This window comes from Taurulus bubalis (assembly GCF_910589615.1).
Source record: "Taurulus bubalis genome assembly, chromosome: 14".
Lineage (NCBI taxonomy): Eukaryota > Metazoa > Chordata > Actinopteri > Perciformes > Cottidae > Taurulus > Taurulus bubalis.
This window is the reverse complement of record NC_136602.1, coordinates 10,535,526-10,559,894: the sequence shown is the minus strand read 5'-3', so window position 1 is coordinate 10,559,894 and position 24,369 is coordinate 10,535,526. Positions and strand designations below refer to the sequence as shown.

Sequence of the window (24,369 nt, the reverse complement as noted above, 5' to 3'; positions counted from 1 at the left end):
ATGACTCGAAGAACGGGCGGCGTGCGCCAGCGGGGGGGTTGTGTAAGAAAATGCACAGGGAAAAAAAGAGTGATGATTGGCGGACCGGTGTTCAGGGAACGAACTGTGAGTGGAAAACCCAGCATCTCAGTCCTCTTTGCAATTACAATTTAATAATGCATATGGGGGGCATCATAAGGAGCTACCACAGACCCCATACTGATGCATAATGCTGGCTGCTGGGAGCCCACGCAAGACAGAAATAACCTCCTCAGCCCCTGTCATTTTGCCTGTAGTAATATATAACTGTAAAAAAAAAACTGCTAGAACAGAATCAACTTAGCTCGACAACAACACTGGGGTGGTGGAATCTTGTTTTCAAAGAATTAAGATGAATTATATTTATCTGTGGCGACTGCACACAAATCAAAAGCCCTCTGCAGAATTTCCCAGCAATTATACTAAGTCCAATAAATGCTGGAGCTCCATCTTATGAAAAATGGAGAATTTAAAATCCTTTAAAGTGCAGAACTCTTAAACGAGTGACACATACTAAATATTTCAAACGTACATTGGATTTGCACAAAATGTGGTGAAGGTGAAGCTAATTTAACTTTTCACTGAAGATGTGTGTTAAATGTCCTGGAAAATAAACTTGCGATATCAGAAACTTTTAAAATGTTCAAAAACTAGGTGAACATTGGTAAAACTACTACAGAATGTGCAGAAATAAACAATAACATCCTCTGAAAATCTTCCCATGAAGGCTAACAAACCTTTGACTCAAACCAGACAAGAGTTTCTCATGTCATCAAAAGCATGCCTTCAGCCTACGCAGGGTTCATAAACTGTAAGGTTTCATTTTCACTTTCAAAATTAAATAAGCCCCGAAATTCTTATGGAGAGGAAAATAATACCAAAACGTACAACCACAGCTCCTGAACTCATTCTGCTCATTTTGAGTGAAACTGTCATAAACAGTGCCTGCAGTCCCACATCAAGGGATGATTGACTTCAGGTAAATCATTGTGTGAAATCTGCCGGAATCAAACGGCCCTGAAAGAAACTCAACTTCAACTGAGGATACAAAGTTAACGTTCATATTCAAACTGTGAGGGGGGTAGAATGTAAATTCCCAAGAGATATGACTTGATAAAAACTCAAGGGAGCAGCCCAGACAGCTAAGGAGGGGAAAACTATTTCATGACTCGGCTGAGCGGGAATTCAGCCTCCAAAGGTCATTGAAGGATCTCAGACTGCAATAACCTCGAAATGGAAATTGTGTTAAGACCTATGGAACATGCTTGAATTCCTTCCGTGATTTGATTTAAAAGTCAAGCTATTGCTAAAACTAATGCAAATATGAGACTTTTTTATTTATTTTCTTTTTACCAAAAAGGCCAACATCTTAGTTTGTCGCTTTCCCTTTTGAGTTGTGGGTTTTCTTCCACAGTTCAAATACTTGGGGGACACCACACATTACTCTGAACAGGAATAAGAAGGCTTGAAAGGCTTGAAAGTAAAATAATTAACTAGTCCTCAAACATAATTATGTTAATAACAGTTCCTTTTTCCTTGAATGTTGTTGCATTCCCAAACTGATTTAAGATCATGAAGCTGTTTTTATGCAGTTAAGACACAATCTAAGTGTTGTGGGCTCGTACCTAAAATCCTGAGTTGTGTGAAGGTGCCGTGCAGACCGTAGAACATCCACAGGGGTCTGGAGTTATCGACACACAGCTGCATCCCTGCGCTGATGCCGTTATGACTCATCATGACCTCCCCTTCTGCGTTCACCACAAAGCCCAAGATGTCTCCGCTGTGGAGCGGCACCGCCACCCGACACACGGCCCAGAATTCCTTGCGGTCAACCAGGGACTCTGGGTTGGACGGGAGGTCACTGGGCCTCAGGGTGGCCGGGTCACATGACGTCACACCGTAGGAGAGAGACCCAGGCCGCGTGACGCCTGCCTTCACCTTCACGAACACGGTCTCCGAGCAGTGCATTGGCCGGCTGGTAAACACCAGCGTCCTCTCGTCGCCACGGTGATCCAGCCTCGCCGCCGTGTGCTTATCCAGCACGGTGACGTGGACGCCGTGCACTGAGTGGAAGTGCAGATCGGTGTCCAAATGGCTGGGCAGCAGTGAGCACTGCTGCGAGTTCTGAGAGTTTTGGGGCACATGGCAGGAGGCGGAGCTGAAGCGCTGTAGCCGTTCCTCTTCCTCTTCCTCGTCATCTTCCTCCAGATGCGTCTCCTGTTGCTGCAGACTCAGGTCACACAGGCTGATGGAGAGGCGAGGGTCATCACCGCTCCGCTGAATGGAGGCCCGGTGGGCGGCAGCAAAAGAACGAGGACGCAGGCAGTCCAGGGTCACCATCTCACTGTCTGTAAACACACACACACACACACACACACACACACACACACACACACACACACACACACACACACACACAAATGTTTTATACTTGCTTATTTGAAGTGTTTAAAAAAAATAAAAAAATCTATCTGAACCAACATACAATGTCTGTGGCTTATACAGTCACATAAATCTCCATTTACTGTCTTTTCAAGTGTTCACAGAACCAAATTGAATTGAAGTACCCACTAAGTATTTTGCATGCTCCCATGTACAACATGCTATATTCACTTTCTGTTTGCTGTTCGTTCATCATACCTGTCTTCATCATGAAATGGTGCCCTCCAGCTCCTCATGCTAATGCACTCTCTGTACTAAGGCTCAGCAATGTCAACAAATATGTCAACGTTTACATACTTAGAAACACATCAGGGCTTTAAGTGGGGACATACTGTCGCTGCCGGCTAATGGCTACATCACAGGAAAAGAGACGTAACAGCTTTATGTAACGTTGCAGGATAAGAGAGGCACATGAAGCCACTGAAAGACAATAAAGCTGTGTTTGAGCCTCCCACTCGGTCTTTAGCTCGGAGTCCTGTAATAATAAACCACATTTTCTGACTTATCTTATTTCTTATTCCTATTCCCACGTTTACCCACAATTGAAAGCTGAAAGGTTTTGAAAATGCAAACATTATATTAGCAATTTAATCCACATCCTTCAGTCTTACTAAGGTAAATTGGCTAAAAGTGGACTAAAAGTGTATGAATAGTGTTCAGTGGGTGTGAAATAGCTGAAATGAGCTGCCACGAGTCCGAGCTGTTTACATAACAAACTGCCTCAGCAGCAGTGACTGTATTCTACCTCCATACAGAGTTAACATTTTAAGTTCTGTGTCTGGAGGCTAAAAGCAGCTTTTTTCCCCCCCTGATCGTCAAAAAGGAAAGGCATTCTAAAAAACAGTATCATATGTCTCTCTCACAAATAGCCCTTCCTCTGCTAATTCTGCTCACTGTAAAATAGAATCCACATGGGAACATCGTGGTAAAACGGAAAGAGTCTTTACATGCACACAGTCGGTACAAAGGGATCTGCGGCGCGGCGCGCTTGAAGACATGCTGCCATATTTAACACGGCCCTCCAACACAGGTTAAAATTAGCCTGATTGGACATTTGAGGAGAGTGGGGAGGGACAGGCCGAAGGGATGACTGACACGGTGGCTGAGTTGTGTGGCTCTTAGCCTCGATCTGCTTTGGGCTTCCCCTATGGTAAGTGGATGCAGTGGGAGATGGCGACAGAGGAGGAGAGGATGAAAAATAGGGTGGGGAGGACACTTGAGAGAAGGGGCATACCTCACCAGCTCCTCTTTATCACACAAAGACAGCACATCTCCGGCCAACCACTGATAAACTGCTTGAACTTAATTACTTCCTCAGTCAAGAGTGTCCACAACCAAGCATGAGGCTCTTATTATTAGCCGCCTTATCGTCTTCAAGGCAAAGTTAGCCGACTTTGGGCTACAAGAGATAATTTCTATTCTTGCTATTGTGGCTTCCTGCGGTTCACAGTTTGAGTGGTGCACCAGTCAAAACAAGCCGTGAGGAGAATAGCAACGTTACTGTACAAGGAAGTTTCGACCTATTGTGAAAAAACAAGATTTACAAAAGATAAAAGAAGACAAAACAATGAAAGATAAAGACGTGAGCCACATACATATGTATGATCTCTTCCTTGGTTCGGTCTAAAAGGAGTCTGGGAAAGAATTTAATGCATAAAACAGCTGACAAATATGAAAAAGCTTTGAGCCACACAGCGGGATTACACAGCTGAAACACACAATATGCTGTGTGTATCTGCTGTCATATCATGAATGTGTTTATGTGAGTAAACAGACATTCATGGTTGCATGACAAGAGGTAAAGAACTGCTCTCAAAACAAACACAAAGGGCAGAGATCCTGTTCAACTCTTTCTACATCATTCAGTGATACCCAACCATGGTACCTGCAACAGATTCCGCAGTAATTTAATGTATTTTATTTTACCACGAAGTCAACACATACACATACACAACAATTCAGAATCTGTGAAATGCGACAAGATGTTGTAGTCTGAGTAGTATTTACTAGTTACGTTCAAGCAGGCATTGGTTGAAGGCAGGTAAAAAGCAAAGGAGGTGGAAAGCATTGGCCGAAATGCATTCTGGGAACCGACCGGCTATTGTGTGTGTTAGATTTTATTGGCTTGAGATTTGCTTGTAACCTGGCTACTTGTAAAACAATCTGGTTGTACACGTCATCTCGAAACTTCAACTCCAGTATCACATCTCAAGTTGCAAATCAAATTGTAAACAATGAGTAGACACAGAAGGAAGTCTTTGCACGGATACTCGATGGCCACACCCAAATCCCAGAAATGTGTGTGGATCCCAGAGGCTTATTTGTCGTCAGACAGGAACCTGTACGCCTGCCGTTACGTGGAAGTACTGTGAGCCCAACTAATTAAAATATATAAATACTCATCAACAAAGTCAGTTTTTGACCGGTTCCCTTTCTAAGAACGATATGTTAATAGGATTTACATATGAGAGAAGAATCAGTTACCATATTCTAAACTGTGAATTTAGGCCTATTATACATGTCTACATGTGTCTAAAACTATGTATCTATTGGAGAGGCGTATATATACGGCACAGACTTTGCTATGTATGAGACTGGTGACTGATGCTATTTTGATATAGATATATATACACTATACATCCTACCCTCTCCTTTTCCCCCTGTCATGTGATGAATACAGTGGAAACCTTTTTTTTGTCTTTATTTCTCATGGAGATTATCATCAAATGGACATTTGTATATTTATTGCAGGAATATAAAGTAATAAAACGGACAGCTTTGCTGTTTACTTAATTCTAATGACTTTTTCAAAATACATTCCAGTGGTTTCAAACAGGGTTTCAACACATACACATTCATTTTTCTGTCTGCAACTCTAACAGTCTAAGGTTGCATGAGGAACACCAACATCTTGCTCCTGCATCTCATTGGCTTGTTTTCAGTTTGTTAAAAGCTTTAAGGAGACTACTTTTTCATTAAAAGAAAATTACTTTATTTTTCCTTTAGTTCCTTTAGCATTAGTTAAGAGCCAAAATGAACAAACAGACTACTTGATTACTATCAGGATATTATTCAAACAGCATTTGGACAGGAATGATTCTGTCCCAAGCTTTTTGATCCATGGAAGCGGTTTCCACTGTAGTGAAATTGAGGGAAAAAGAGGGTTTGCCTCTAATTTGGACCACGACTGGTGAAGGTGAACTTGGGTTCATCTGGTGCTGTGGCAAGACCTCTGACAAAAAAGCTGGTTGGGAACCACTGACTTAGATATTGAAATGGCAAACAATCTTTTCATCCTTTTGCATCTAGGGTGTAAACCCACTTTGTTATTGCTCTTGAGCCGAGTCTTCCTCTCAAACTGCTCACTCATTAAAATGTCGCTCACACACAGACAGGTGCAGTCTTGTCTTTTATCCTCTGAATTATGTTTGATAATTAAGTATGGGCACTCGCAGAAAATAAACTGCAGCTCAGCTCAACTTTTAAGATTTGGCGATGCTTCAATGGTTTTACAATAGCATGCAATGAACATAATGCTGATTATATTAACATTTTTAAGTTTAAGCCCTTGAAACTTTTGAATAGCAAGGCAAAGTTTCAATCACTTTTTCATGCACAAAAACTATATAGATGTGATTAAGTGCATGGCTGAATTGTCCAAGTAAAATGAAGTGGTCTTTGAACAGCTCCAGCTACTCAATCTCAGGAGGAAAGCTCTGATTAAATAGAGGAAGACATACCAGACTGTTCTGCAGGGTCAATGGTCCCCTTTTGTTTTGGGCTTTTTTACGCATTGCAGCTGTGAGAAAAACTTGCTAGAACATAATGGAGAGATTTCTTGGCTCTGTGGTAGTTAGTACACACCCTCACACCTGCAGCAAATCCATCTACCTGTTTTAAGTTTACCTATTCAAACAAGTTGCAACCGTCAAAAATTCTTAACGCAATCCGGAACATCCAGTTACTGGAAAGTGAACATGATGTTGGCAAAGGAGGACGTCCCGGATATAACAGGAAAAAAACGGCATCCTGATTCCCTGAGAAAACATGCCAGTGTAATGCAGTAAAAAAGATGCTACATTGCTAACACAAATAGCCTTGCTCCACCTCATCTGGAAATGCATTTTAGAGAGAGGATTGCATGTATTAAAAGTACATTGCAGTCTTTCATCAAAATCCTTCAATTACATTTTTATGTTACCCTTGTTTTAGTCTTGAACGGCTCCCGGTTAGACAATGGCATGGAAGTGAATAGATGAGGGAGGGTTCAGTTGATTCCTTGGCCCGGTGGAACAGGATTAAGAAGCTTTTGGGGGCTTTAGTGAAGCTGCAACCTCTATACAAGGTCAGCTGCAGCAATTGTGTGCTTGTGTGCATTTGGGGATTTGCCCTAAGTATGGATGCAGAGGAGGCCTATCCAGGGCTCTGTCTAGAATGAGTGAGTGAAGTCATCTGTCATGAGAGAGGAGGCTGTGGGAAAAGGGGGGGGGGGAGGTCTGTCCCAAAAAGGAGAGGGAAGGGCTTTCGCTTATCAGAGGAGAAAAAAGAGAACAGGCTCCAGGGGGAAATCTGCATTGATGAGCTTTTAAGGAGTGGTATCCCACTCAAGATAATGGAACAAGTATATGAGTGTGAAGCAGGGGGGGGGGGGAGCGCTACGATATCGATACACGGGGAGACGCCCAACAGTTTGAGTAGCTCAGATGCCATGTGCAATAGAAGCCACATACGTGGCGCTTTTGAGAGATCAAGTCGAGTCTTCGGCTTAGTGCCAGATGGTTATGAGTTTTGGACCGTGATCGTGGAAAGAAAGGTGACAAATGGCTGCTGTGAAAACGGTGTTCAGCTCTTCAGGGATGTCACAAGGCCATAGTGTTTCCAGCTAAGATTAACTAAAGTGTCTCTACAGTGCATGCATACAACACCATGCACTTTCAAACAACCCTGCTTTGAATCCCTTTAAAAAAAAATGTCTTAAGTGTTGATGAGATGACTTTGGTGTTTTAATCTGATCTCAAACACATTTCTCCGATTAGAAATTAATTTCATTGTTTTGGTCGAAACACCCTCTATTAAAACTGCACAGTTAGGTACATTTGCACAATAAATACACACAGAATACAAAGTACACATTAACGTCTTCACTGGGACCAAACTCAGTTCATCTGAAAGTGATTAGTTTCCTTTCAGAAGGCTTCCCTCTCTACAACTACAAAACCTGACAGGCTCCATTACAATTTCTATTTTGATTTCTCCACAAATCTGTTCGATTCCATCTGGGTTGATTAAATCCCAGCTGAGGCACAATAGGCTGTCCAGCAGCATTTATTTTGGTTCAACAAATCAAATAAATTCCAAGCGCTGAGATCACTTGAAACAGAGTTTACATAAATACAGAGACCCAAATCCTGCAGGTGCACATGCCGGCAGATGTTAGGTCAAAGAACATTTTAGTTTATGCCCGGCCTCTCATTTCATAGTAACCAACTGTCAGACAGAATGACTTAACTTCTAGCAGGAAAATCCCAAAAAATTATTATACAATTTGTAAGGATTTGTTAAGGAGCCTGATTCGTTTTGGATTTAGTTATAACATTAAAACCAAAAGCAAAGTGTGTGTAAGATTATGCTCCAGAAACTGTAAGTAAGCAGGCTTTAGTATTTCTTTTATCCCTCATGCTAAACAAAATGCATTGGAAAAGACAATTCCCCCTTCAATGTTTTACTGAGTCTGTGAATATAATATTTATTATTTATTATTTAAGTCATTTCTTGGCACTTTCTTTTGTCTGCTCTTGACTCACACCAGCCTCAGAGGCACCGTTACCATGGTTGCCTTCATCCAACATTTTTCTCTTGCTGGCTTATTATCTTGGGCAAGGTGAACTGCTATCATCCGTTCTAACTTTTGTATTTAAGATCTTCTTCTCTTCAATTTTCTTGGCCGTACTACACAAGCCTTGTTCAGCTCCCAGCCTGAAGTCCTGCCTCCAGAATGTGTTTTTCGTTACATCTGTAATATATTTAAACATGTTGCAGCTTTGTATTATAGCATGCTCATCTATAAATATATGTAATAAACAAGGGACTACGCTAAAGTGCCTTTGCCCTGGAATTTAGGTTATCTAGTTATCTGCATCACAATTCAACCCCATGTATAAATACTACACTCTAATCCTTGATGTACATTGTTTAGGCAGTTAGTATACAAGAAAAGGTGACTCATACACTATGAGTATGTATTTCTATCAGCAGGATGTAGTGCCAAGTGTGCAGCTGCAGATGCCAATCAAGATGAAACTACTGCAAGCAATTACACATTTGAAGACATCACAGTTAGCAATTCAAATACTGCACTGTAGAAGGTAGTCGAGGAGGTAGTAGTCTAGATGCACAAATTGTTGGATTTTCATGAAAAGCTATGTTTTGCTGCTCCTGGGAAGCCACTGAGGACTTGTGATTGGCTGAATGCCGAGGAGCAAAGTTACAGCTTCAGCATCAAACATGGTGGGAAAGCTAAGAGGGTACCTGCTTAGAAATGGACAAGGCTACCACAGCCTTGGACCACAATAATTTCTAGCCTCACAGATTTTTTCCCAAAAAAGGTATCAACATGGGCTGAACTGGTTCTCTTGACCTGAAGATAAGTTGCAGGCTTCAGCAACTTCCAAAAGAGGAGAACTTGGGACAGGGTCCATTGCCTTGAAAAAGCTTAATGTCATGATAATCAGGTTTAAATGTTCCCTCCCTTGAAAAAAAGGATCACTTTTCATTTGATTTATTGGTGTGATCAGCACTCAGAGAGAGCCAGAGAGAGAAAAAAAGAGCGACAGGCCGTAGTATGATTCATGCTTTGAGTCTAATACTGCCAAAAGAATTCAGCTCAAAGAAATTACTAAATGTTTATAATATGGACATTTCACATCTCTCTTTGCTTTTCTCCCTTAATGTCTGCTACATGCCTTTGGCAGGAAACTGATAATTAACAGATTTTCCAGAATAGGGCTTTTGGAGGATTTTCCAGTAAGCAACCAGACAAAAATGTAACATATTTGGACAACATCCATTTGCAGTACTTGAGTGTAATCAACCCCTTCACGCTTATCGTGTGTCTTCATCAATCAAAATTAACAGATGAGTTTAGCTCTGCCCTCTCATGAAGGCCTGTGGAAAGGCAGGGACTACAACTTCAGAGTAATACATGTTATTAAAGATACACTTTAACACAGAATTCTATTTGATGTTTTTTTGCCCTCATTTTGTTTTTCACCCAGTCCTTTCTCAGACAGTATTTCTGGCCGCTTGTGTCAGGTTGCACCTACCTGACCCCACTATATTTAAAGCCATTTCATCCACAAATCAAAACCTGTGAAACTCCACATAATCTGCGTTGACAAGTGAAACAATAAGTGAGATGTGTAGTGAGTGAGCGTTAGGCATACTGAGAGAACACGGACAAAAATAGACACAAAGGAAGGAAAGTACAGCACAATCAGGTTCAAACAAACCCAACATGTTTGTGCAGCACAGAGCTTTTCAGCATTTAAAACTCCTAATCTGTTGACAAAACAGGTATGACTCAAGCGTGCAGTGATCTTTCACTGCTTACAGGCAGTTTACATTTTTGTTCAAATGACAAGAGTATCACATGATAACAACCGTTTGAAATGGTTTCAGACAAAACTGTGAAATATTGCAGATGTGCACCAATGAATTTAAAACAAGACGTCAGCCATGCTGGCTTTTTAAGATGCTTACAATGATTTTTAACAGATCAACCACCATAACCGCCATTGTATGATGGGCTGGCATCGTCCCTTTGATTTTTCATATCTATTTGGGCTACCATCTATTGTGTTGTATTGTGTTTCAACTAGAGATGCTCAGAGTGGCTGCCCCAAAAAAAGCTACGTGCAATACTGTTTGGCATAATGGTGCAAAATGATTCACATTTGTAGCATAATTGTCGAGACATTTTACATAAAATGACATGGTGGCAGTATTGAAAAGGTCTAGGGATTAGCAAAATCATAATCTAAGAACTATGAAGGTATCCAGTGGAGCTATTTCACAAGCTAAATAAATAATCCAACCTGCTGGTGGCGGTAGATGAAAAGTCCTAGAGTTAAATTCTCTGGAGACCATGAATGGCTGTGCAAACTTTTATGGACATCCATCGTACTTGTATTGATAAAGACAGAATTCCAGTGCCATTCATATATAGAGCCAGTCCATCACAAACACGGCTCAAAATCTACATCAATGCAAACTGTGTTCAAAAACATCAGGTCCCTCTTTCAAAACTGCTCCCTCTCTCCCCAGAGGCGAAAACATTAGTGATATCTATCAGGATGTTAGTGAGCATGACAAGCATGCAGTGCCAGGCTTTCCCCGCCATGATGCTCTACAGGCTTAATGCATTGCAATGCCATGTACAGACATGATTGATGTCAACACCCTCCTCTTAATCACCTGAGATACATGGAGCTTCTTGACAGTCTGGCAGCCATTTTGGATTATTCTCTAATGACTAGGGAGACAGGTTGCAGATGATGTTAGTTGACGCCGGTCTCACGGATCACTACCAGTCTGTCAGTGATTAAGTGACTCATCTACGTCTAGTAAACAAAACCCCCAGTAGAGCATCTTGCATCCATCAAAGGATGCTTTTGACTCGCTCTGCCTATCTAACTTGGAAGGAATCCATTATACCTGTACAGAACGGTGGATGCCGTAGTCTCTCTGGAGTCGTCCCATAAACAAACACATTCTGTTGAGGTATGTGTAAAGGGAGCACTGTTACTGTGACAGCAGAAACGTATAGCAATCCCATATGTGTCTCACTTTAGGGGAAAACACTTGCAAGTTATGTGTGACCTGATTTTTTGAGCTTTTCCAACTAACTTGAAAAGTTGACCAAAAATAAAACTTATGTTGCAAAGTTTCACAAAGTTGTATCTAAAGCCATGTTTTTTACAATACAGCGAGGAGAAATATAGTAATTAGAGATTCTTTTTTTTAAAAATACACCTGATTAATTGTGCTTTGAAAACAGTTATGCTGCTTAAGACATATTATACACTTAAGGAAATCCTTTGTCCTTCCCCCGGAACCCTAATGTGTCTCAGCATAGCACAGGCCATTCTGTACACAACCCAAGCAAGGCACTTCAGTCTTTATTGATAGCTGCGTGAGTAGGACAAGTGTGGTGATGTAACAGATCTTTCTTAAATTGCATGGGCAGCATTGTTGGTCTGCACAACCCCTGAGGCTCAGTTTGATTTCAGCAGATTCATTTAGCTTCCTCTCTTACGCAACACCATCTCAGCTTTCAAGCTGTCTCACTGATCTCGGGATCACCTTTGACTCCTTGCATGGGTGGCTAACTACTGAACTGCACTCCCTTGATAAAAGCTTAGAGAGGAAACAACACTGCTTTTAAAAAGATCCTTAAACATCAGAATAAGACCTGATGGCAGGAAAGCTGTTCGGCAGCAGGCTGCACGGAGAGAACAGAAAACAACGGCAACGATGGATAGCAGCTGCGATGAATTCCTTAATAGAGTGTGTAAGGATGTAAAAGATCACACAGACACAAACGGTGTTTGATGCAAATTATACACAGGATCAAAACAATAAACTTCTGACTGCTAAAATGGATCACTTTCATAGAAAAAAAAAATCTACAAAAATATTTGATCTTTATCATGCGTTCAGATTGAATTTTATAGAAATATTCCCCGAAAGGATCATAAAAACAATTAGCTGAAGAAAAATAATCAAACCAGTAAAATATTTCATCATAAAAGCAATGACGCATTGTGCCTGCAACACTGGCTTCAGTAGACGTTTACACTCAGGTGGCGACTTGCATAAAAAGTGTGACAAATATGGTAATGTGTGCTGACATGTGAGCACTTTCATAATTAATCAATGGATTATTTAAGATGAGGAAGCTATTCGCAGAAAGGACGTGATCAGATAAAGTTATCCTCAGTACATGGGTCTTAAAATAAGAGAGAGGGAAGGCTGATTGGTCTGAGCTGATGGTTGTGTCAGCTGGGGAATGAGGTCACATCACAAGAATGACTCAGCTGAGAGAAACAATGGTTAAATGGAGATCTGTTATCACTACTCATATCTATATTTTCTAAACATAAACTCAAAGAAGGACTCTCATAAAGTTGTAGTCTCACAAAAGACAGATTAACAACAGAAAGGTTGAATTCGGAGCAGCAGATATTGTGATATCCTGACTTTTAGTCCCTAGTATGGGTCACACTCCAGCACTTTGAGTCCTACAGTTCTCATAATGCAACTCAATACCATCTTTCCTGGTAAATGCCATATCTTTCAAACCCCACATCTCAGTTTGTAACGCAGCCTTTAATGCAGAATATGAAATCTCAAGCTCAGGTCAAAATAACCCTGATAACATCATCACGGTAATTTTCTCAAACATTAAAGGGGAACAACATTTTACACATCAAGTCTGTTGAGAGCTCTTGGGGAGTTCAACTGCATGTATGCATGAAATCTAATAAATCGCCGCAAGTGATATCACTTAATCCATCCTCAGTTTGAAAATGAAAAAATCTGGGGGTGTTGAGTTAGAGAGAGGGAAGTGAAGTTACCAGACCACGTAGGCCGCTCCTCATCTATGCTTGAAGCTAGCAGCTTGAGCCTACATTAGCTCCTGCTAGCATAACGCATCTAAATCTCTTTCAAGTTGCATTGTGGGGTAATGTAGGGGCCAGGTTTTGACAGTGAAGAAAAATGCGGAAAAAATGATTACATCTGTAGTTATTTTTACTACAAACTGTCCTTTGTGAGTCCAACAACGTTAAAGAGCTGCTATTAGGGCTGTAGTCAACCAAAGAAAATATTGGTTGACTGAAATTCTACTCACTCTTCAATTTATATATTACAATATTAATCGATTAGCTTATCCTAATTATTTTATACTCAAATTATAACATACTCAAAGCAGACCAGGCTATTCATTGGATCACATGTATTGCCAATATGATGTGTTCACACTCAAAGCCTATCAAGTATAGCAGGTCAGGGGTTTTAATAGCTGCAGCCACCTGACCAGAGAGAGCCAATACACCACAACACGCACAAATGTGCGTTAATCAACCACCTAGTTTCAGTCCTCAAACACCAACTTTAAGCATTATAGCAGCACAACTGTTAGAACTGAAGGCAGAGACAAGGACAGGGACAAGCTCACCTTGGGAGCACTGCAGCACAAGAGCCGAGCCGATAGGTAGACGGGTCGTTTCAAACCGTTTTTCTTTGTTGTTGAATAACACACACACACATACGCACACACACAAGTCGACCAACCGACTGGTGTCACCCCTAGCTGCAATCCTAAATTGATGGAGCACACCTTTAAAGCCACAGAAGACATTACGCAACTGTCTCACAAACTGAGTTCTTTGTGACAAGTAATCTGATCCGCATGTGTCCAATTGGTGGCGTTCCCCTTTAAGAAACCTTAAGCTCTTAAAACACATTATCCCGCTGACACAGCAATCTATATCACTTAAGTCAACAAGTCTATCTCAACTGACTTTCTCTCATATTTTCACTGTCTTGCACATTTATCTCGAAAGCCAAATCAAGGTCACCTCACTAAGCCATTCTCCCCACTCCACAGAGCTCATTCACAGCTCCACGCTCCATTTGTCTCCTGTAAAAGAAAACAACTGCAGCAGATCTGTAACTACCACCTGGACAGATTGTGTGATAGAAAGCACACAACAGGTGAAATTTGGCTTAATCTATCAAGCTGGTGCTGGCCCAAGTGTTATCATCATTAGGAAACTAAATGCACCCTTCTGTTGAAGGAAAATATGCAAATGTGCCAGTTCACAACACCAGACTTTGATGTGTCCGCCCATATTTCAGAGACTAAGTGTTTGCTGAACTTCAGCCAACTGCTGAGACAATACTGGGCCTTTGAGATATACCATACTCTCCAGTAGTGAAGCTCTCGGGCTATAGAGGAAAGCTGATAGCCAAGTGATCCTTTAGCTGACTGAGGGCCGAGGCTTTTGGGTTTAAGCCATCAATGTGGGGATGAAGGTGATCGATGTGGGAAAACCAGAGTAGAAACAGTGGGATTTAGGGCTGCCAGCCTCATTCACAGGCACGGATTACATGACCTATGATTAAACATTAAGGGATCTTTTCATTTTAATTGTAAAATGGAAACAGTCTCTTACTCTACCACAACCATTTAAACGTGAATCTGTGTTAAGGGTGTTTGAAGTTGAATTCTGACTTGGATCCAAAGAGTGAGGCGTTCCTCTGGTTTGACTTCTTGGAAAAATCACTCCAGACATGTCATTACCTGACATCATCCCTCCTCTTTGTGCGTCCTCCGGGGATGACCAACTCACTCCTCTTGTTCTTCAACAAGAGCTGTGTGCTGATCAACACCACAAGGCCAGTGAACCCCAGATAGTGGCACTCTAGCGCTGGATACCAAACAGCCCAACACGAGATAGCATGCTTCTCGCTGTCAACCACACAGAGAGAAATGAGGTTAAATGGCACTATCTACACAATATGGGAGCCTCCTCTATTTTTATTAATAATGCTGACAGCCTCTATTCTTTGGAGGGGGGCCACACAATTCTTGGAAAAGGTTATAAATAAGTACTGAGGCGACCACAAGGATCCCTATTTATCTATTTTGCATTGTTTTGTTTTGTTTTCCAAAATAGAGACAGCTGTTTTTGATGCATGATGAGTTCCATAAATGCATCTCAGTGTACAATCCAAACATACTTGAGATAATTCGGGCCGGTGAAAACTGCTGTTAATAATTGTGGAGGACCTGTTTGCTCTTAATTTCTTTGATGTAATGACCCTTTAAACAGCACGTAGAACTTGTTACAAAGGACTTCAGACATTTTGAAATTCCCCCTCGAGGGAAATTTCTTTGATACTAACGACCGTGGTAACTATACAATTTACCTAATCTTTCACCATCTTTTTCCACTGAGCTATTTGGTGAGAGTGGAAAAGTGGAGCAGCTGTATGTAACATCACCTTTTAACCACTCACACTGAAAAAAACATCAACTGCAGAAAGGTTTCGAGTAGTGAAGCATTATAGTAACAAGACTCTGTGAGGTCTGTACCGTGCTCTGAGCTAAATACTCAGGTACCGCTTCACGCTGAGGCTGACGGGAATGTCAATTAGTTTTTGCAGATATAGATATATAAATATTGGACTAATTGTAATTCAGAGGATCACAATTTTAACAGAGTAATCATTTCCTGGAAAGGACCTGGTTTTGTATGCATGACTCACCTAGCAGCTGGACCCCCCTGGTGAGGCCATAGATGTCTATGAGAGCCCACAGCGGTCCAGAGACATGAACCCCGCTGAAGAACAGCATTGGGCTGGAGTCGTTAATGCGGTAAAACACCCGGCCCTTCTTGTCCACCCAGAAGGAGATGACGTTTCCCTCGTTGGAGAGCTCCTCCGGTAGGGCTTTTGCCCAGAAGCCACTCTGGGAAACCAGGTCGGGGCAGGCGTACTTTGGCAAAGAGTCTGGGTTGATCCTCGATGGGTCTTTGGATGTAAAACCAAGACGCAGAGCACCGCTCCAGCAGCACTGCTTTTTAGTGATCTGGAGAATACATGTTTTTAATTCATTACAATAATCAATTCAAGATGAATCTTTACATTTTCTTGTATCTTTGTTGTGTGTTACAAGGTAAAAAGACAGCCGTGCTAGAGGCTCTGTGAGGTAGAATTTTGGCACTGCACTACTTTGAGCTAATTGCTCAAATTAGCATCTGATATGTGCTCGTAAGCACCCAACACAAAAAGGATGATACGAATTTCATAATTTATGTAGATACTTAGTCTAAAACCAAAGTATTAGACAAATAAAATGTTTTACCTGGCGATAGATTAAACCAAAGTTTCTATATTTTATCCTGAAGGGAACTTCAATGTCTGTACCATATTTCGTGACAATTCATCCAATAGTTCCAATAGATAATCCATAGATATATCAGTTGAGACCAACACACAGACCAACATAGCCATCCATAGTGCCAAGCCGTTAGCTAAAATCCCATTTTAATCAAACTAAGACTAGTTATCTTGGTATTTTTATCACCTGCAAGCGTTTTTTGTCTCATTTTGAGCCTCTATTTACTTTGCATTTACCGTGCCAGATAACAGTGTTCCTCACATGGCAATGCTTGCCCTGGTCTCTCACTTTCGAGACATAGATGGCCCGATAGGTGAAGTGGAAACTTGTTCTAAGCTGCTGCTGCTTTGGCCCACACAAGAGCAGAGAAAAGAGAGAAATACAGAACAGGGGAGAGCAAAGACGGGGGATGGAGAGAGAGAGAGAGAGAGAAAGAGGGGGAGAGAGGGAGAGAGAGGGAGAGAGAGAGAGAGAGAGAGAGAGAGCGGGGAGATAGATACAATGCTGAGAGGAGTGAATGAGAGAGTAGACTTTAACCTGCTTATCAATGTCACAATTAGTGTCTTAATGTGTCACTAGTCCACTGTAAATACTAACATTATAAAATGTGTATGTTGATTGTGCATTATCTTGGCAGTAATAATCTTTCTAAGACATTGGTGCATTGTATGGTTTTGGAAATTGATGTTTTTTACAGGAAATGATGGAAGCCATCAGGATGACTAATGCTGGTCGTGTTATAATCCTCGGGGTCGTTTCACATCATGTTTCACAAATTATTTAAGAGAAATTTTCTTTCATTTTGAAGAGTGAAAATTCAAAACGAGGAAAAGGAACGATTTCATGCTACAAATTGCAGCTTTTATCTTGAAATTTGATTAAACAAAAAGGCCTGATGTTTAAAAGAAAAATATATATATATAGCTTTTCAGTTTATTCTTAATTTTCTCAGGTCTCATCATAGTATATGTATGTGACTATTATAATAAATTTCTAGATTTTCATTTTGCAATATGTCACAATAGTTTCTATCAATGCCCTACTCGGACGTCTTTTGACTTTAATTATATTTTAATATAGGTCCTCATGCTGGGTTCTTTCAGTTGACCTCCTATTGACCTTTTCCCACTGTTTACAGCTTGTATTCTCAAAACATGATCAGACTTAAGATACATTATTATTTGTAACTCGGACACAGCCATAGTTTCACCTTTAGTCGAACTTGTTCATACACAGCAATAGGTCTGTTGCTGAAGGTGATGGCGTTACAGAAGCTGGCCTGTCTCTTGACAGTCCTCTGGGACATGTCCATGACGATCTGCGAGCCCTTAGTGCTGGGATGGAAGAGGAGAGGGAAGGAGGACAAACTTCCACACGGCTGGATGGGCAGGCAGCGCTTGGGTTTGTGGTGGCATCGGTGAGATGTGGCGGGAAACGGACCGTTCAGAGAATCTACGTGAGGAAAGAAAAGTGGTTGCTTGCTTAGAAGAAAATGCATTACTGAATACATTCTTCTTGGGGCACAATTTACAGTAAATTACCCACATTAAATTAGATTATAATATTAGATGACACAGTCTGCACCACCATAGGCTTCATTTTGAATATATTGTAACATTGTGAGATGGACACCTGGTTGTGACCTGCTGTCGCATGTCATTTACTCTCACACAGCTCACCTTTTCCTGTCACATTCAATGAAGTAAAAATGAATTGAAATAATCTACTTGGGCTCTGTTTTCAGGTTCTCAAGGTAGCACAGTGCAGCCACACATCTACTACTACAGGCGTGAAAGAACAATGTGCAAGGTAAAGTATATGCAAGAGTGTCCTTGGATGGAAAAATAAATTCAAGGACAGAATTGCTCCCTTGGTTACGCAATTAAGGAGAACAATGTAGCTGTGAGACGCTCATACAAAATGCTCTTTTTTTTTTCAGTAAATGATCATCAGCGGTAACACCAAGAACTTTTTGTATGTATTATTCTGATTGTTCTTATGAAGAATAAGCAGAATAATATATAGCACCGTGCTGGAACACCTGTACAACAATTAGTAGAGAGGAGGAAATGGAGGATAAAGAAAACAAAAATGATTAGCTAAAATGTAAGATGCTCTAACTTCATCTCCAACAGCTGACTTATCGTAGCAGGAAGCAAGCTTTAAGATCTTACAGTTCTTAATGCGTATATGTTCAGCTGGCTGTATATATTCAAGGCTACTCCTAAAATAGCGAGGCATGTTACATGTTATTTCCAGTTGTGGCTCATGTTTTAAAGGGTGCATATTAATCACAGTATTTTTGCCTGAGAGTCACGTAAACACTACCTGCCTTATCAGAATGGGGAAAAAAAGAAGAAAATCACTACTTCTAATTGAGGTTTTGTTACATTAATCGGGTTTTTCCCAGTCAGGAAGTCGAACAAAAAAAAACAGCTGACTCAATGGGAACATTTGACTCGTACAGCAGAGCTTTTCCCGTGTGAACATGAGAGAATGATGACTGATCCCACGTACAGTAACATCATAATAGAGTAAAAGATCCTTTGGGGTTTTAGATTGAAGAGTTTGCTCAATGTCATCATGACTGATTTCCCACTCATTCCCTTTCATGAGGACCAACTCTCCCTATTTGTCTTTTCACAGTTCTCTTCAAAGCACAACACCAAGGTCACTGTGGTGTTGTTTCTCACAGACATTGGGTTCTCATTAAATGTAAGAGTTGATGGATGACATGGTCACATATAAACTCATCAAGCGATTTGTACTACATACTTAAATCCTCTCTAAATTGACATTTAAAAGTATTCAGGTACCATAAAATCCAGCCAATATGCCAAGATTGAAATCCAAATAAATAATTCAGGCCTCATTAACACTTCTTCATCCTTGAGAACTGTTTGTATTTTCACACCTACATTTGGAAGACTGTGGAGGAGTTGCTGTGTTTGTTCGTGGGAGAAGGAGACTATATGAGCCGCTGCTGAAAGACAACTATTCTTGCTTTACTTTGAGTGACCTTGGAGGGTCAAGAGGTTTATATTGTACCCTGGAGACAAAATCAATCAACACTGTCAGGATTGGCTCTGACTAATCATGTGACTTCGGAGACCAGTTCTGATAAAGCAACACTATTGGATGTTAAAGCCTTTAATTTGTTGAGGTTAAACTAGGAACTAGGAGTTTTTCCCTTCACATCATAATCACAGAGGCTCTGCCAAGTGTTCTGGGCTCAGTTCAGTGTATTTGTTAAGCTCTTCGCATGCTCTTGTCGCTGCGGAACAATGTTGAATTGTGTTCTGTGCACAACAGTGGTCTTAAATGAAGTCATAATGAATCCTTCAACCATATTGCATCCATGATGTCATGTCAGACATGATGTCTTCTGGAAAACAAAACAGGACTGTATTGTACTCCATTAACGACCAGGCCCAAGACTGGATAGTGTAGTTCCTGTAAAGTCTGAAATGGGAGCGACGCCTCCCAGACCTTGTGATTGACCATCTGACCAAGAGTCCAATAACCATTCTCCTTTTCATTCCATTGATATAATTTTGGATGCTTTGAATTTGAATTCTCCGGTTCTCTATTTCACATCCCAGGCATCTTGGGTTTACAGCATTCAGAGCGCACAGAGGACTTCATTAACTATGAATGAAGTTGGATAAGTAAATCAATTGAATAATAAAAAATAGTACATTTGATTTAATGGAAATGACAGCTGGTTAGAGCCAAAAGTGCTGATGACACAGTGGCTATTAAAGTGTGTTTAAAAAGTTGCGCAACCTGACGTAGATGTCGGGGTAAACAGTGACCAGAGCCCTGTCATGATAAAAGAGAGGTGCCATGACAAATGTCAGATGAGCAACTTAAGGAAGGATAATGTTACTTAATGCACCAACGCACACCACCTGACTTCCTTTGCTGTCATTAATTGGATAGGAAAAACATTGCAGAGACAAAGCGTGGCCCTGGCCAATGTCACCTGGCCTCTTACGCTCTTACTCTGTGTTTTATCCCCGGGCCCGGGCTCACTAAGGAGCCCCAAAAGAGGCCCTAATGTGGTGTGACGTTCGCATGGAGGCTCGGTAGCCCTCGCTCACAACACAAGTACTCACAGGAAGCATCAGACAGAGCCAAAGGGCATGTATATGTTTTTAGCTTTTGCAAATATGTCATAGCTTGTGTGGTTTCAGTAGAATGATTCTTATACAACTCTTGAAACGTTTTAAAAAAACATCTTCCTGTATGTATCACGGTGAATTAGTTCTGTTATTTTTACAATGCTGTTCATTTTTTATCATGGTGACATGTTATGAATTATCCTCTAAAAGAGAAAAAAAAAAACGTCTGTCTGATAGTCTCCCCTGTTGGCTGTTTCCTTCACAGGAAATATTGTGCTTTGTAAATGATAGAAGAGTATTCAATTGGTGGACAAAGTTAGGGGCCTCTGGAAATAAGACCATGAATACATTTTCATTTCAAAAGTCTGTTGCCAGCCATTGAAAGTTAGTTGATATTATGGACTTTAAAGATATTTGTTTTTAGTTTTACATAAGAGGCTTTAAGCAAAGCTCTTTTTTATCCTCCAGGCTAACAGGTATGTACAATGTATATGGTTTACTGTAATGGAAGGTTTCGGGAAAGTTTCGGGCTGCAACCAACAATTATTCTTTCGATTAGAGGATCATCGATTGATCATTTGGTCAAGAAAACTCTTCAAATGTCTTAGAAGGAGGGAAGGAAACCATAAAAAAAAATATAGCTGGAGCTGGAGCCCGGAAGCCAGGAAGTTTTTTAATCTAATATTAAGTAATGAATCATCAGTGCTACTTGTTTTGAAGCTATATTTATAAACCGGGGGACACACAAGCCAAAAGTGAAACACAATTTTTGAGATAACGAATCCGATGTTACTTGTAATCTCAACGCTATGATCATTTAAAATATTTTAAAACACTCAACACATAAAAAGAATCACCTTTCTTGTGAAATGGTTTAACCTCTGTGCTAACGTCACACTGTGATATCTAAACTTCAGTAATACAATCGTGCAGTTTGCCAAATGGGGTGAGCTGAATGATTCATGAGCGCGTGATCTGGACAGGGGCCCTGCAACATGACAGGGCCGACATATTCAGGGCCCTGACTGAGCTCTTGTCAGGCAGCCAAGGATTTCTAGTATAGGATATTTCAGAAAAACAGCATTCTCATATTTAAGAAGCTGGAACAAGAGGACATTATGCATATTTGCTTAAAAAGTGATTAAATGATTATCAAAATAGTTACAGACTCATTTTCTGACAATCAACTAATCCATTTATTATTGTTGCAACTCTATAATTAACATAATCACTAACTATTGTGGAAACGTTGACGTTGTCAGAATATAAAATAAACTATTAATATGCAGAGGTCTTACGAAAACAGCAATGCTGTTTACATTTAAAATGCGTTACAGAAAATAAGTTCAGGTATACATGTTGAATGCATGTATCACTTACAGAAAGCAAATGAAAACAACAGACATTATGATTGTTTTTGCAAATAAGTAATGAGTAACTAAGGAAAAACAACACTAAATTGTTTGTTGTATGAGCTAGTTAGCGAGATAGAGAACATATTATCTTAACTGAAATCTAAAAACGTATGAATAAACACGTCCAATGCACCTGTTTAATATATGTATGATCAATTGTGATTAGAAAGATAAAAGATCATAAAGCTGTGACAGTTTATCAATATGGAGGCATTCAGGATGCCTGTGAGTGTATAACTTTCTAACAAATAACAAACCATATGGGAAAAAGTTATGAAGCAACTTAGTTCAGTTTATATTCTGACCTCTTTAACTTGTTCTGTAAGCCAGATTCACGAAGCAGAAGAACAATATTGAGAAACACAAGCATCTCTTGGATGTTTTTATAGCATCACAATGCACAGAGTTATCACATTGTGACTATTCAAAGCCAGTCGTGACTTACAGAAGGTGGACAAACTTGGCTTCCTTCACTTCTCATTTATTTTAGTCAACCAGGACGCCTACACTTTTCCTGCAGACAGGCTCGAGGCTGCACAAGCACGCTTCCAACTCGACTACATCGTGTCCTAATAATACAATAATTAGTTATAACAAATCAATACCCGTGATGCCAGATGTCCTTACCGTAGAAGGTGTTCCTGGTGATCTGACCCCCCATGGCTGGATGCAAGGTGCTTTCACCTCCTCTCGAACTGCCGGCGGGAAGCACAGTATTCACACTCAGCTGCGCGTCCTCAGTAGCGACATTACACGAGCACGAGGGCGTTCACGTTTAAAAAAAAAGTCCCGACAGTCACTCAGCGGCAGGTTGTTCCCGTCCAGAGCCTCATCGACATGAAGCGGCAGGCAGGCAGCGGATCCGGGCACTCTGCTGCTCCCTCCACTCTGTACGAGATCACGCTGAAATTAACATAAAAGGTGGTGGAGGTGTGGCTTCCCGGGACTATTAACGCTGTAACTACCACAGAGGGGATGTCTAGATCAGTGGTTCTCAAATGGGGGTACCGTACAAGTCCTCCTGGGGGTACTTGAGATTTAAAAAATATATATATTTAAAATGAGTATCAATTCAAAAATCCTTTAAAAATAGTTATTTTATAAATATTCAATAATATAAGTGTACGTTCTTACACTGGATAAATCAGACACTGATGGCACAGTGCTGTGTATTGCATTGCTTTTCGCTGGTTAGGGTGCATTTGGCTGAAAACAAATTCCACAGGGGGGGTACATCACTGAAACAAGGTTGAGAACCACAGGTCTAGATTGTCTACAATCAATGCAACACTATCATTATTCAGAGGACTCCCAGAGGACACACACACACACACACACACACACCTGTTGAGAGGCCTAATCTATGTGTTGCCCCCACCTACTTTGACCTCTTTCACTTTCAAAATACAGGGCAGTGTTTGTATTTGTTTACATTACAAAGAAACTGACATGTTGCCAGTAGTCTGTAGATGGGAAGATATACGTGCAGGGAAATAAAATAAGAGGATTTGGCAGAAACCCACTGAAAGAGTTTTCAAGGACCCATCCTGAAACTGACCGATAAAATAGAGATGTCACACTGGATGTTTATTCCAACCCGCTGAAGGTTTAAGGCTTTGCAGGTTTATTTTTTTTATCGAAAGCCAGTATGTTTACTCAACACAGTGTTTTAGGATTTGAATTTGAATGCTCACAGATTATATGACTTGTCTTGCCAGTGGAGTTATGGAAACTGTCAAATTCATATATTTACATCAGGGGTTTCTTTTGATGACAATGACAATTTAGCGAGCCAGCAAATTATTGAGGGAAAATGGACAAATGAATTGACAAATACAACGCTTCCTTATATACAACAGTTTGTATGATACATTACGAAAAGTTCCTCCTCATTTTTCATGCTCATTCCTGCAAAAGCCAGCAACACGTGTCAATTTACGTTTGTTACATGCAAACAGTCTTTTCAAAATAAACTTCTATCTTCACAGGAAACAATTCAAATTTAGGCAACAAAACTACTCGGTTATGTTTCGGAAAAGATCGTGGTTTGGGTTACATTATCTAGAGAAGTGCCGTCACTGAAGTACACAAGTAAGGTGACAAATAAATCAATGTTGATTTCTCGTTTAACATGGGGAATGACCTCCTGGCTGAAAGATAGGTGTTTATTAAACATTGAGACACCAGAATGCACCAAATCCACCTCTTTGCAGATATTTGCAGAAGCTAACAAATTGGGCGGCTGTAGCTCATGGGGAGAGTGGGTGCCCTGAAACCACAAGGTAGCTGGTTCAATCCCATGCAGGTCTGCCCATAGTTTGCATGTCAAAGTGTCCTTGAACAAGACACTGAACCCCCAGTTGCTCCACGGGCACTTCACAGCAGCCCACTGCTCCTTAATTAC

At 40.7% G+C, this 24,369-nt stretch overlaps 1 protein-coding gene across 1 annotated transcript in view; it reads right to left on the bottom strand.

Moving 5' to 3' along the window:
• LOC306746655 (E3 ubiquitin-protein ligase NEURL1-like) overlaps nt 1-22,626 on the bottom strand; it is a gene marked incomplete at its 5' end in the record, with an annotated part of 28,176 nt that extends 5,550 nt beyond the window's left edge. The window contains 4 exons of the mRNA XM_079229601.1: nt 1,644-2,366; nt 15,793-16,114; nt 17,637-17,878; nt 22,593-22,626. Of these exons, the coding sequence (XP_079085727.1) occupies nt 1,644-2,366; nt 15,793-16,114; nt 17,637-17,878; nt 22,593-22,626 (1,321 nt within the window). The remainder of the gene's footprint in view (nt 1-1,643; nt 2,367-15,792; nt 16,115-17,636; nt 17,879-22,592) is intronic.
• Nucleotides 22,627-24,369: the final 1,743 nt, after the last annotated feature.